Source organism: Thunnus maccoyii, chromosome 9 (assembly GCF_910596095.1).
Source record: "Thunnus maccoyii chromosome 9, fThuMac1.1, whole genome shotgun sequence".
In the NCBI taxonomy this organism is placed as follows: Eukaryota; Metazoa; Chordata; class Actinopteri; order Scombriformes; family Scombridae; genus Thunnus; species Thunnus maccoyii.
The window spans coordinates 12,000,423-12,015,109 of NC_056541.1; the positions used below are offsets into that span (position 1 = coordinate 12,000,423).

General features: G+C 43.1%; 1 protein-coding gene across 1 annotated transcript; it reads left to right on the forward strand.

The window, feature by feature from the left end:
- The first annotated feature begins 388 nt into the window (after positions 1-388).
- Positions 389-13,796, forward strand: LOC121904118 (hypermethylated in cancer 2 protein-like). The gene is made up of 2 exons (XM_042421658.1): positions 389-590; positions 11,038-13,796. The coding sequence occupies exon 2, from the start codon at positions 11,112-11,114 to the stop codon at positions 12,882-12,884; it is 1,773 nt and encodes a 590-aa protein (XP_042277592.1). The 5' UTR covers positions 389-590; positions 11,038-11,111; the 3' UTR covers positions 12,885-13,796.
- Positions 13,797-14,687: the final 891 nt, after the last annotated feature.

The following is a 14,687-nucleotide window of genomic DNA, read 5'->3' on the forward strand; positions in this document are numbered from 1 at the left end:
AGAAATGGAAATCCCTGGATACCAGCCTTTCACTTTATCTCAACATAATGGCCTGATGTATTTATGGAATTTAGGGGAAAATGCGCTCGAAACCTGCGGATTTCTCTCACAAACTCTCATAAAACATTTAGTTTGATTATTTAATCTCTTGAATTCTAGCAGTGGGTATAAATACTACACAAAATAATTTGTCAAGTCAGATATTTTTTGCAGTGTGAACTTACATTCAGCAGTATAGGACCATGGCTGAGCCATTCTGCTGGTAGGAAAAGGGCCTTAACCACAGTTTGAACACAGCATATCCCCCCCCCCCCCCCCCCCCCTCTCTGTCTTTCTCTCTCTCTCTCTCTCTCTCCCTCTCTCTGCCATCTTGCAGGTAAAGTTGCCAGGGGTCCTGGGCTGAGAAAGTGGCCAAACCCTCCCACAGTGGGATGTTTTCTCTGCTGCACTCTGGGCTGGTTTCTATTCAAATGTGGGTCAGGGGTGAGGAAGCCTAACGTCATAAGCTTGCAACATGGCGTCCCGAAGGCTGTGAGATGAGCAAGAGGATGGTAAAGAACGCTTGAGAACGATCCTACCGATGTAATAAGGTATTTAAAAGAATTAATTTCTCTCAAAGGTGAATCGTAAACGCGTTACGGGGCTGCTGTAATGCCTGTTTTCTTCGGATCGTTTTACTCCCAGTTGCTGCAAGGATCGCAAGGGTTTTCGGCGTTACGGTGGTGTTTTTTTCCACGGCGTGCCAACAAAAAGGGGCTCCGGTGGTGCCTATTCTGGCTCTACCAGCCTGCTTTGGCAAGCCAAGGAATTCCGTTTTAGCCGTTTGAGTTTATCGCGGCTCCTGCTCGAAGCCGCAAAATGAATTGGTTGCAAATGTTGTGGCGTTTATTTTGGCGTCGTGGGCTTGTAAACGATGCCCCACAGAACGAGTGTGTACCAAATAATTACCAGGCTGGCAAAGCACATTAGGCGAAAGAAAAGATCCGCAAACGGCTCGTCGCAGAAATGTAAAAATGTCTTAACTCTTAACCTCGTTTTCTCTGTTTTATAATCCAATATGCTCAATGAATTGTTTACAAAAATATTGGGTAATGAGCTCAGTTTAAATGAATCGCTGTCACATAACCACAACACTGTTATTTTTCAAAACAACAGCAAATTGCACTTCATCTCTTAAATGAAACAAGGCCGATTCCGTGGATTTTACGCACGGTATTTTGCGCAATCATCTGATAATCACAGAGATGTTCCAGTCGATACCTGTAGTGTAACCTGCATTGTTTATATATAGGTTAAGCCACCTTGATCTTAGGTAGGGCTAATTAAAAATGATTATACAGGATTGACTTGTAAATATACACAGTACAATGTAGACGCAGCTACTTTCTGGTTTAAAACGTTCTGTAGTGAGATGAATGCAATCGATGCAGTGGGATTGTATATGTCTTTCCAGTCCATAGGTGGGGTGCTGCTATACATCGACCATCTTTGTGATCGGCCACAGTGTCGGTGTAACGTTACATTGTGACCCAAAACTGCTGGGCTGTATTGAAACTGTGTTGCATTCTATCGATTTCGACGTGTATGACAATCCAATGAACAAAAAAAGCCACAGCAGTCTGTTTGATGTTAATTTGATTACTCTAATGCAACCACAGATCACTTGGTAATGTAACAATGTAGGCCTTCCTGCTCAGGTGTGAAGGCAGCTTGGCTTCTCAGGTGATTAGTGTTGTTAAAGTACCAAGGGGCATAGAGATAATAAGGCACAGGAATGTCAGTAATGTGGGTTCCCTTGACTGGCTGCTGGTTTTGTGTAACCAAATGTTTAGTTCTGTAAAAACATTTCCAGTGTGGCTCTGTTGAGCGCATTGCTTAGTTTCAACCGAGAAATATTACACCACACACAATATGTACTTCTGATAAGACACTTCCATTGTATTTTAGGGTTAATGGAACTGGTGGACCTGTTATACATGCTAACAATGAGTGTTTAATAATAGTAAACTCCCTTAATGAGATTTTGTCAGTTTTTGCGTTAAATGTGTCACACTCGGTGCTCGTGTCAAGAGTGTTGCCCCAGCAGAAGCCAGGCGTCCTCACTTGTTCACTAACTTCAAGGGCTGAGTATATAAGTTGTTGGTTTGAAGTTTGTTTTTCACATTTTTGTTCTTATCATGTACTACAAAATGGTTTTGTAGCTGAATCATACCAAGTTAAGCAGTTATTTTGAAAAATATTAAGTTTCAGAGTTAACTATAAATACTGAGACAATTTTAGACTCTTGTGTTGTGAAACTTTTGTTGGCACTTTAGGACAATATGAAAACCTATTATTTTCAAAACCCCAAACCGCTTATGTCATTCAGGATTGCATAGTGTTCTAACATAATATGAAGATTACAGGACTATATTTTGGCTGGTTACACCCACCCAGAAGTGTAGCTGAAGTGCATAGTTGATCCATCTGCCAGTCTGAAAGCTGGGAGAACAATTAGTTTCAACATTACAGTTGAGACACACAAGATGTTCAAGGCTTGACAAGATGCATCCGAATGCATTTTACACTTTTATATACACAATCAAAATTTAGTGAGGCTTGTAAAGCTGAGACTCAAAGCTTTTGATGATGACAACTCTGCATCTGTAACAGAAGACTTAAGTGTTTTGTTCATTTAATCCCAGTTTTTTTTCAAGGCAGTGTCTCTTAAATCTAATTTCTGCAGGTATGTAGAAAATAGGTGCTTGTGTAGATGAGGCCACTGAATTGCATTTTAATTGACTCCTCCTCTGTCAGACTGTAGATTAAATGTTACACTGAAAATGTTGTATTTAGGCTATATGACAGTTGTGTAGCAGCCCGGAATCTCTACCAAAACAAGAAGAAGAAATAAGACAGAAATTTTGACCAAAAACTGTAAAAAAAAAAATGTATATATAACTGTTGTGCTCTTAACTTGTCATTTTCTTGTCAAGCCCAACTATCTGGATACTATAGCTGTTGTGAGATTACTACATGTGTCTACATGTAACATTAGTGTTGAACAAGTTAATTTAGGCCATTAGAATGATCAACTCAAGTCAACTGATGAGCGTGACTAGATTCATTGATTACTATGGACTACAAAGTGGGACCTGGAGGTTAATTTGAGGTCTGTGTGTGTGTGTGTGTGTGTGTGTTTGTGTGTGTTTGTGTGCCACATGATCCTGATGATCGGCCGGTTGGTCTTGCCCTGCCCCGCTGGTCCCTTTTCCTTCTCAGCACACACACAGTATCCGGTGTATATTGTGATCATGGCTTACAGTAGCGTGTGTGTGGGCAGCACAATGCAGTAAGAAGGTTACTTAGGCTATATGTTCTGCTGACATGTTGGACGAGGACTTAAAGATTGTGCTAGGCTTTTGTGTCCATACGGATCTGTCTGTTGTGTACTGTGCTGTCTGTTCGAGGGCAGTTTGATTCGTTCAGTGGCTAAACCACCTCAGGGCAGGGTTGTTGTTGTTCTTTAAGAAGAAGAAACAGTCTGTGGAATGTAGTGTTGATAGCCAGAAGGTTATGCAGTGTTTAAAGGCTGGAGGAGGACAAGGAGGAGGAGGAGGAGGGGGTGGCAGCTCTGTAAAACCTTGGACCATACAGGATCTTTCCTTACCCAACATGCCCTCTGTCCTTAGCCAAAGCATTAGGCACCAGGTCATGTGGGTCTGCTGCTTTTTACAGGGGGTTTTATCTCATTAACAAAGTTCACTCTTTCAAGACACAGGTCACTTTATTCTGTTCACTTCTTAGTGAAGCGGTTGATTACCTCACTTTTCGGCGAGGATACACACAAATGTCCCACAGATAGATACAGCATGTGTGGGTGCCAATTGCTAACAAGTATTGCTGGTGAAAGTCTCATTGTTCAGGTCAGTCTTTATTTAATTTCTCCAGGGGGCACTTTGGATGCAGCAACTGAGCCACAAAGTACAATACAGCTTGGAAGACAGAGGGCAGAAGCACACACGTATACTGTGTAAACCCGTAGCAGAGAGAGAGAGGAAGCAAACTCTGTTATAACTCACAACTGTTTCTGAAGAACGTCCAAGTCAGGTTTGGCTCTGATTCCTAAATGAATGAAGTATAGAGTCTTATAGAATATTTTATTTCCTCCTTTATATTAGCAAAGATTCATTAAGTGAATAGGAAATATAAAAACTATCTTGCACAAAAATGTTTTAAGTTGATTTAATGTCAGTTTTGGTCTTAAATATTACGTTAGACACAAACCACCTAAATCACCTAAAATTGTTGAAAGGTTTGAATATATTTCATATGTGAAGGGCCTTTTTGAATGATTTGACAAACTGATTCAGTTCTGAACTTAGATTCCATAAAATGCTGTCGAACCAGGAAGTGTTTGATATTGTGTATTACAGTAAACATGTTCCCTTCATGTTTCTTGGCTCTCAAGAAGAATCAAAGAAATGCAATACCTGAGCCAATAAACATTTTGAATAAACATCATGTGTTTAGGGTGTTGGACTTTTATCTTCTGGCAGTGTATTTGCAGCTTTATGCGCATGACAGCTGATATCTGCCCATACATTGCACATTTATAGCAAAAATACTCCCTTACCTTTAGCCATCCTCAAAACATTTTATTTTTAATGTTTTATTATACCATTTGATGGCAGCGAATTGTCCAGTGCCAATAAATAAAGTTGGATTGAATTAATTGGCGTGTAGTCTATATTATGTAAGAGAAAGGGTTGTGCCCAAGTTAGGCAACTGCATCCAGCACTCTCATGACAATGTGAAGGAGGGACATTCTGGGGAAAGTTTTGGGTGTGCATGCTATTTTTGCATGCCTGAGAGACTATAGCACTTCCCCCTTTTAAAATTACCCGAGGATGACATGCACACCACAAAACAAAGTCATTCATGGTCTGTTGTTAAGTTGTGTTGTAGGGAGAAAAAAAAAAGCTTAAGACTCATGCTACTGCTTTATCACATGAGGGAAATCTTCAGATATTAATATTCACCATCACACATCAGCTTCTCTTTTCATTTGGGTTAATACTCTGCAATAAGAGGTTGAGTTGAGCATGTGTAAGAGGTTTCATGCTTGTTTCGTGCTCGTATGTATGCAAGGTTTCGTGCTTGTGTGTATGCAAGAGAGTCTTGCCTTTTCTTCCCTTGCTGCACAGCATTGGCACATCTGGGGTACGCAGCAACCATTGGCCCCCTCCTGTGATGAAATGGACGGGGCTCTTTTCATTCCACTGCACCCTGGGCAGGACTTGTTTGTCTGCAACACGGCTGAATTGCCTGACACAAAATGAGACTTAATTGGAAGGGTTCTACTTAGACTGCGGCAGAGATACTGTAATTCGTGTATTTCCCACTCATTCCCACATGCAGCACTAGGGTCATGCACCTGTTCACTAGCAACAATTCTGCAGAAATTAAAATCTTTTAAGACAGAACGGATCAGCCTTTACTTCTTGTTTAGCTTTTGTACAGCATGGCGTCTCTCCTGCAGCTTTTCTGAAGACATTATAACCACAAATTGGATCAGTGTCCAGAATTCCAGCAGATGCTCCGTATCAGATGTATTCAACCATTTGCCATGGAGAGTTGATTGTAGGCAGGTTTTTATCTCAAGCAAAGACCACAGCAGGTGATTTCACTTATTATTTCACCCTCTGTAGTCGGTTGGAACAAAAAACTGCATATTCTGCTCTCCATGACACCACAGTGCTGCTCTAGATATATCATTGGATATAGTTTAGAAAATTATGTAACACTATACTGAATGTTATGTGCATAAGTTCAGTGCAAAATTGACATTGCACTTAGGCTTTGGATTAAACTGGATTTATAAGAAATATTTATTTTTCTTAAAGAGACATTTGCTCACACTCATTACGCTTATATACACATAACTTACCTTGGTATTGTTAACTTTCTGCAGTAACCTGATTTATTAAACATCATGAGCACAAGTGACCAGGTTTCCTTAAACTGGGTAAAGGATGAAGAAAATCCGGTTAACACTGCTAGATTTCAGCTGGAGAAACCTGATTTCTTTGCCATGTATATGAGTAAGAGGGTTTCTAAAGGTGTTATTGCTTGTGTGCCTGCGCATAACAAAGACCTCAGACAGGGGAAGTATCGCTGTGACAGCAGTGTGGCAGGATGAAAGGAGACATCATTACTCTTAGAAGTGCATCCTTGTTACCAAGTCCAAACTCTGATCAAAACTGAGCTAAATAAGCCAGTTTCCATGGCTAAACAGTGGACTATTTATAAAACATGCACAGAGTAAGAAAATATTTCCTGCCTACTCACTGCAGTGTCAATCCACATGCCCTGAAAAATAAAAAAAAAATCTTGATCAATAATAATATGCAAACTTTGATTTTAAAAAAATCACAAGGGTGAATCTGATTACTCACCACTGCATGTAAATATAGGTCTTAATGTAATCAGATTATTGCAGTGCATATACATGCATTCTTTGATTCCCTACCTTAACCTGATTTTTGTGTGTCCATTTAAACACATGACTGTAGATAAAGCTTCTACAATTTTTTTTTAAAGCTAAAATAATGATAAAATCATTGGAGGTAGGTTTCCTCTGATGCAGCAGATATGACACAGGTGTAAAGGAACATACAGAGTGGGTAGCCGAAAAAGCCCAGCTGTTCTGTTTAATCTCCTCATTGTGTTATGAGCCGTCCTTTCACTCATGAGAGAACTGAAACTCAGATAATTGCAGTACCCACGAGTCCTGCCTGGATCAGCCTTACCCATGCAGCACAGCGTCAGCCATGTTGAAATGGCTCGGAGGTGGTTGCTCAGTGTTTGTATTTCAAACTGGCTTTGTACCATCCCCCTAACCCCTCCCCCACTGCCTCTGCCCACCAGCATACTCTCTGGGTGTGTGTGTGTGTGTGTGTGTGTGTGTGTATGTGTGTTCTGTGTGCATGTGTAAATGCACTGTCTCTGAGTGTGTGGACGCAATGAGGCCTTTTGCTCATGTACATGATGGGCTTTTTTTTTTCTTTTTGCCTCAAACAGTCTTTACCTGTACGTCTGTCTCTTCTGCCCATCTTCCCCTGCACAATATGACCATCTACACAGTTTTCCAAAGTCATTACTGTATATTGTTGAAAGGAACTGGTGTGAAAGGTAACCCCACAATAAAGCCTATGTTGAGTATGTTTTTAAAATCCCACTCAGTCTGGTTTTCTATTGGTTGTTAGCAGATGACCTTTCACAGTAGTAGGGTGTGTTTTGTTATTGCGCCACAGGACTTTGCCTCACCTCTGCCCTCTCTCCTGGCTCTCTACCCTCTGTTCAGGAGATTAGTGCCACAGCCCACCGCTCACTCAGTCACCTTAGCTGCATGAACACTGACTCTGAAAGGTTTACTAGCGCGCTGTTTAATCCTTAAACTCCTTGAAATAAAGGATGCAACGACAGGCAGCAGTAAATGAAGTCAAACCAGATCATCAGGATCTCTGGTGTAACCAGTTTAAATTTGATTGTCATTAATTCACTGCTGGAGATACTTTGGAGCTCACTAGTTTTCAGTCCAGGAATCCATTCACGGATATGTTATCCAGATCATGTCTGTCATGTCTGTGTAAACATCCCTCTCTGCTCATCTCCTCATCAGTAGGCTCCTGAACGAAGTCAAGGTTGAGGCTAAGCAGTTGGGTGCTGTGTTTTAAAATGAGGTTGCCCCCTCTATCATTAAGCCACAGTCAGTTTTTGAAAAGGTTAACACTGCAGGCAAGGTAAGCCGATCCTGTGCCTGTGCTTGAAGGGCAATATCTACCCTGGTCTCCAGTCCAAGCCCAGTGCTGGCTTTAGTTGGTATGTGGTGCCATATTTGGTCAGAGCATGTCTTGTTTCTCAAGGGTCAATAATTCATTATGGACCTCATGACCAGCTATCTTGCCATCTCTCAACCTCTCTGCCAGGTTGCACCAGCCTTTGCAGAGGGCTTAAATGCAGGTATCAACCCTGCAGGAAATACTGCTTGCCAGCTGTGTAACATTATACGTATGAGCTAGTCGTTCTGCATACTGGCTACATCTTTCCTGTCAAATGCTGGTTTAGTGGGGTCATTTTCCTAATGCTTCATCATCCCTGACCTACTATATATGTTGGATATATTGGAGATATAGTCCCACATCAAGCTGTGATACTTTAAACATAGCACAATAGCCTACATGTGGTATTGAAAATGTTTGTACAAACTGCAAAGAGCAGTATGCGCACACAGATGGAGCTGTGATGATGTTGCAGGCCTATCTGTCCCCTGTGGTATTAAGCCTGTTTTCCTGGGCAGCACCATTGGAAGGGGAGCTGGGCCTACACGTGTCCCACCCTAGCTGCATATAGATCAGCCGTAATCCATTAGCGGCTCCCTGGAATCCAGCCGGCACAGCACAGCACCGGAGGGGCCAGGGGGAGAGGGTAGCCGTGTGGGTGATGGGGGGAGGAGAGAGAACGAGGGATGAGAAGAGGAGGGGGGTGGGGGAGGGCTCTTTTTTTCTTTTTTTTTTCCTCCTGAGCTAGCTTCTCTACTCTGAGCCCAGCCCCCTTTTATGTCGGTCTGCTGGAAAAGCCTCTTGAATCCCCCCATAAAGCCTGCAGAGGTGTGTGTGTATGTTAAGAGAGAGACTTGACTGATATATGGCTTCCTGGCTGGCATCATAGTAGAGGCCCTTCTTTCTTTAGCGGCCCTCTTCTCCATTAACTCCTCCAGGGTTGAGTGCTGCACACCCCTGTAGCACATTTTGCGATTAACTTCAGATCTGGGTTATGTGTTCCAAAATAGCTCATTATGATTCATGGTGGGGACAGTGAATTGTTCCTGCGATGTCTGCATGCCCGGTGAGAGGCTGGTAAAGGTTGGGGAGGATAGAGAGAAACAAGGAGAGGAGCAGAGGAAAGACGGGGGAGGGGATGAAGACCATGAGTAGAAGTGTCAAAGCAGAGGAGGCAAGCCCAGGCCTGGACCTGAGAGTATAATGATCACTCCAGCTGATTGTATCAGCTAGTCTGACTGTTCCAACAGAGCCTGCTCTGATACATCAGTCAGCCATCTCCAGTTGACAATTTTCACCTTGTTGTTCTGAAATGATGTGTAGAGTAGTCTGTAATAGACCATTTTTGCTACAGTGTGGTTTCCTTAGTGTCCAGAGCTAGCAAATTCCTATATTTTGTCACTTAAATAGTAATTTTTATGTGTTTTGTCTGTATAGATATTAACCATGGGGTCTTCACCAGGATATTGAAGGCCTTGTTTAAGAAGGTTGTCATTGTCTTTCATTATTGTGCTAAATTTAAATGTTTAAATTTCAGATTTCTTGATGAAGCAGACAGATCCAATACAAACTAAAACCTCATTTATTCAGACCTCTGCCATCTGAATTGACTGGTTAATGGAACTGTTGTTGCTCTTAGTTATTATACAGTTAAAAGTATTTGAAACAGGAAAACAGGCTCTACAAGCTGGCATGATTTTTAGACTGAGCTTTGTCCTGATACATTTTAGTGATGGTAAAATTTCATCCTTCAGATTATCCTTTTTTGGGGTTTTGATAAACATAGTTCAATTCTACAGTATGTCTTTGCATTTGCACTTTCGTCACTGTAGCTGAGTTCAGGAACCACTTCCATCATTCCTGCTCTGCATGTATGTAAATCTCTTAGTTGGCAATGGATTGAAATGGCTCATATTCACATGTATTTACGGCTTGAGTTAAGCATTTCTCTGCATTACTGTGTAATCTCCTGTAATACAGTATACCCTGCTCTGATCAGTGGCGTTAAAAGATGTGTGTCCATTTTCCCATCATGCTCAGGGCTTTAAGGACATGTTAAACATGAGTCAGGGCTTCAACTAAAACACACTACTACTGTTATCATTAGACCTGAGCTGTGAATAGGCTCTCTGCATCCTTTGCATTATAATTCTTTAACAAAATTTGTGTTTTCAGTCTCAGACTAGAAGTAGAGCATTGGGGTGTGTTATAGGACATCAGCATGTAGTTTAACAGCGAATGAGATTCATCTGTCCTAATTCCATAAATGAGGGCCTCTCTGGAGGATCAGGTGGAGCTGTCCTTGTCTTTGAGCCACACCCTCTCCCCCCTCTTCTGCCCTAGCTCTTGTGTAGTTTTACCTGCTCAGGTGTCACCTAATCCCTCCCCCCGGCCCTGCTGTGCCACCGACCCCCACCCCCAGACAATGGGGCAGGGCTGACATTACCATGACCTAATGGAGAGTAGAACGAGCTGGGTTTCCAAAGAGGGCACCCCACTGAAACTAGAGTTACTCTGCGGCGATAGGGAAGAGAAGCTGAGAGGAGGTACCTTTTAGAAAAATAGTTACTTTACCCTTTCCTCGTCTCCGCCCATTTGGCCTTTGTGCCAGACCAATGGCAATGTGTACAATCAGAACTTGATCCATGTAGGGTTGCAATTTGTTTAAAAAGGAAGATGAGAGCGAAGGAAGGGTTCCTGTTTCCAAGCTGCCATGTGACTATGTGGCGCGCTGTGCTAACAGTTGGCTAATTTCCCCGAGAGAGCTAAAAGCATAGATTGATGTGCTCACAGCAGGAATCATAACACATGCAGTTTGATTGTTCGATGTGTCAGACAAGCTGTAATACCCCAGTTTTTTTTAAACCTGTAATAAATTTTAACCTTGCCGATGTCGGGAATAGACTAGAAACAAAACCGAACTTGAACAAAATCACACTGCTGTGAATCAAGTTATTGCAAGCTGTGTTTTGCCGCTAAGCTTGCTGTAATCAAAGCTAATACAACACATTTATTGGTCAAAAATAATTATTTTACAGATGCAAACAACTTGAGTTCTCTGCTCCCTGTTGAAAACCACTGCTCTTCTTTGTCTCATTCTTTACTTTTTTTGTGTGCTAGTATTGCTATTGCTAGTAGTATGGATACGCTAGATTCAGTCTTTGGGTTTTCTATGTCTACAATGTAAAACTAATCACATTTTTTTTTCTTTCAGCTTCAGGTGGTGCTCGTGTAGGAAGAGAGAGAGCGAGAGAGAGAGAGAGAGAGAAGGAAAGAAGGAAGGTGGAAATGGAACTGCCAAATCATGCCAAACAACTGCTGCTGCAACTCAACCAGCAGAGAGCCAAGGGCTTCCTGTGTGATGTTATCATCGTGGTGGAGAATGCGCTCTTCCGTGCCCACAAGAATATCCTGGCGGCAAGCAGCATCTACTTCAAATCTTTGGTCCTCCACGATAACCTCATTAACCTCGACACAGAGATGGTTAACCCCTCTGTATTTAGACAAGTTCTGGACTTCATCTACACTGGGAAGCTCCTGTCCTCATCGGAACAGAGCAGTGAGCAGAACTTCAGTGCCCTCTTAACCGCAGCCAGCTACCTCCAGCTCCATGACCTCGCTGCTCTGTGCAGAAAGAAGCTCAAGCGCAGTGGTGGGAAACCCCTGCCAGGTAAACCCTCCACTCCAGGTCCCCTTAGCCGCTTACGCCTCAACAACCAGCGCCTTTCCTCTTCTACGCCTGCTGGCCCCAACAACCACTATCCTCCCACCCCTTCCGAAGCCGACCAGCCACAGCCAGATGAAGGCCTTCGGGACAAGCTCTCAGATGACGAGATGTTTGTTGGCAGCTCTGGGAAGAATGGGAATGGGGGGAATGGCAGCAGTAATGGTAACCTCAGCAGTGGAGGAAGTGCAGGTGAGCCAGATCTTGGGCTAGACCTGTCCAAGAAGAGCCCTCCCTCTGCAGGCACAGCCACTGATGCCCTCAGCCCACACAGCAACTCCCAAGAATCTCCTCAATCTGCCTCAGTATCCACAACCAACAGTGCCTCACTGGATGACTCCTCTACCACCCTACCAGGAGCAGACACCTGTGGCTCAGACCCCATGGAGCTCAACTCCTCCTCTAAAGTGGAGGAAAACCATCCTGATGGACCCCCACCCCAGAAGAAATCCCGGCAGGGCGCTCGCAAGAATGAGTGGCCTAAAAGAGAGGCATCAGGGTTGAAGTCTGAAGACCATGACAGGCCCCTGGTTAATGGGGTGATAGTGGGTCCCAAAGATGGCCGCTCTTCTGGTGGGGTTGGAGGGGGCAGTGGTAGCAGCTTTGCCTCTGACCAGTCCTTCCAGTGTAAAGAAGAGGAGGAGGGAGGAGAGAATGGCCAGGACCACAGTGAAGAGAGCGGTCAAAGTGACGGAGAGAGCACAGGAGGCGGAGGAGGAGGAGGAGGAGGAGGAACAGGAGGGGGACACCAAAGCGCCAACTATGTGTACCGCCAGGAAGGTTTTGAACCAGCATTTGGAGACAACCTCTATGTGTGCATTCCCTGTGGTAAGGGCTTCCCCAGTTCTGAGCAGCTCAATGCTCACGTGGAGACACACACTGAGGATGAGCTCTACATCAAAGAAGAGGGAGGAACCTTTGTGAAAGAGGAAGATGAGGAGGAGGCAGAGGACCTCTCTGCCCCTGTAGGTCCCTCCAACTTTGGCTCTGAAACGCGTCCGTTCAAGTGTACAGTCTGCAGTAAGAGCTACAAAGACCCGGCAACGCTGAGACAACATGAAAAGAGCCACTGGCTGACCAGGCCCTTCCCCTGCAACATCTGTGGCAAAATGTTCACCCAGAGGGGCACCATGACACGCCACATGCGCAGCCACCTTGGCCTCAAGCCCTTTGCATGTGAGGAGTGTGGCATGCGTTTCACACGCCAGTACCGTCTGACAGAGCACATGCGTGTCCACTCTGGGGAGAAGCCGTATGAATGCCAACTATGTGGGGGGAAGTTCACCCAGCAGCGCAACCTCATCAGTCACCTGAGAATGCACACCTCACCCTCTTAGAAATGCATCAAGCCAAAGAACTCTGGGAATAAAAAAAAAGAAACATTTCTCTACCTTTTTCCATCTCAAAAGCAAAGAAACGCACATGTACACATTCACAAGCAGACACACACAGTTCGTTCTACGTATAAATTCCAGTTTACGGTGCCCTGGCTAAGTGAATGATGTAGCTGTTAGCCACAGTGGGCTCTTGGTGACGGTGGGATCTTGTTAATGCAACGATCGTGTCATCAATTATCAAGTGACGTCTGCTCACCTCTCAGGAGTTCTAGAGGGACAATTTACTCCTCTGTCTCTCTCCAAAGTGACAAAGCCAGGGTGGAGTGGCATGACTTCTGGTCTGCGTTGCAAGTCTGTTAAATGTGAATGTGGGTACTGATATAATGTCAAGCCCCCTCACCTCATACCCCTCAACAGCCTTCCTCTCTTCTACCTTTGAGCATTGAGTCTTTGAGTTTTTCAGATTGTCCCTCAAACGGATAACTCAAGAGTCCCCTCTGTACTCCAGTGCTATTTTGACCAAAAACCCGTGCAAACAATACTGGCAATAATTCAGCAAAAAGAGTATTTTTACCCTGACAGCTTTATATCCTTTGTTATGTTGGTGATGGGGATCTGTATGTAAGAGGAGGGGTAACTGGGTTTGGGACCATCCCCATGCTTTAACTGAAAGTCCTGAAAGAAAGTTCCAGGTGGGATGACATTGGATCAAGTTTTAGTTTTTACGGATGGCAAATACTCAAATTCCTCTCCACAGCTGTTCACAGTAATAAAGAGAGGATGTTCATTGTTTTTGGTTTTGCCTGCTAGTGCTCCCAGGAAGGAATCCTGGTTGGAAAGATGAACCCCTTGAGGTACTTGTTTTACTTAAAGAACTTGTAATGTTTCAGTGAATGTTTAAACTGGAAGGTCTTGGGATTTTTCTTGTGGAGGGGAGGGATTTGGGTTGGGGTGGGGGGGGCTTAGTTTTAATGGGGGTAAGGAGAGGGTGTTTTAGACTGAACAATATGTTCAGTGGGTACGTTTATTTTTTTGTCTGTATAGCTTTCCTCCCCTTGAGAAAAAAGAAAAGTCTATTTATATGGGCTTGTGACCTCGCTACCTCTGATTACTCTTACAAACTCTATGTTGATTAGTTGAAAGTTCCTATGTAATTAATTGTAAAAAGTGTGTAGATTATGGTAACTCTTCACCTAATGCTTTAACCTGCCCATCTCTCAACACAGGTTTTTAATGCTCATAGATTTTACACATTAATATTGTTTTTAGCTGTTGTTTTTACTTGTCAAATATAGCTTTTTGGGTGCCCTGTTCAATGTGGCCCCACCTCAAAGTGTACTGTAGCTTCCTGCCTGGAGCAAATAGTGGTTAGTTAGTTAGTTAGTTTAGATGTATAGTGTTCCAAAGATCTTATGAATGTTGAGGAGAACAGAGCTAACTAACAAACATTGCTAGACAAGTTCATAACCAAAGTTTTTAAAAAGATGTACTTAAAATATATAGCATACTAAATTATTTCACTTTTGATTTCTTTTTGCTGTATAAAACAAATTATGAATTATATTCTAAGTCCATACAAAGAAATCCACTCTTTTGATGGAGTTTTGGCCAATGACTCTGAGACTGAGGAAGGTTCTTGTGGTTTGCAAGGAAAGCTTGTGCTGATTGGTGGGCCGGTATAATGTAAACTTTACCACCTAACGAAATTGGTAAAGTTTAGAACATGTTCCCCGAACATGTTTTTTGTTTTCTTTTGTTTGTATCCAGAGTCCTTATCACTTTATATTCCCTGACTTTAAAAAC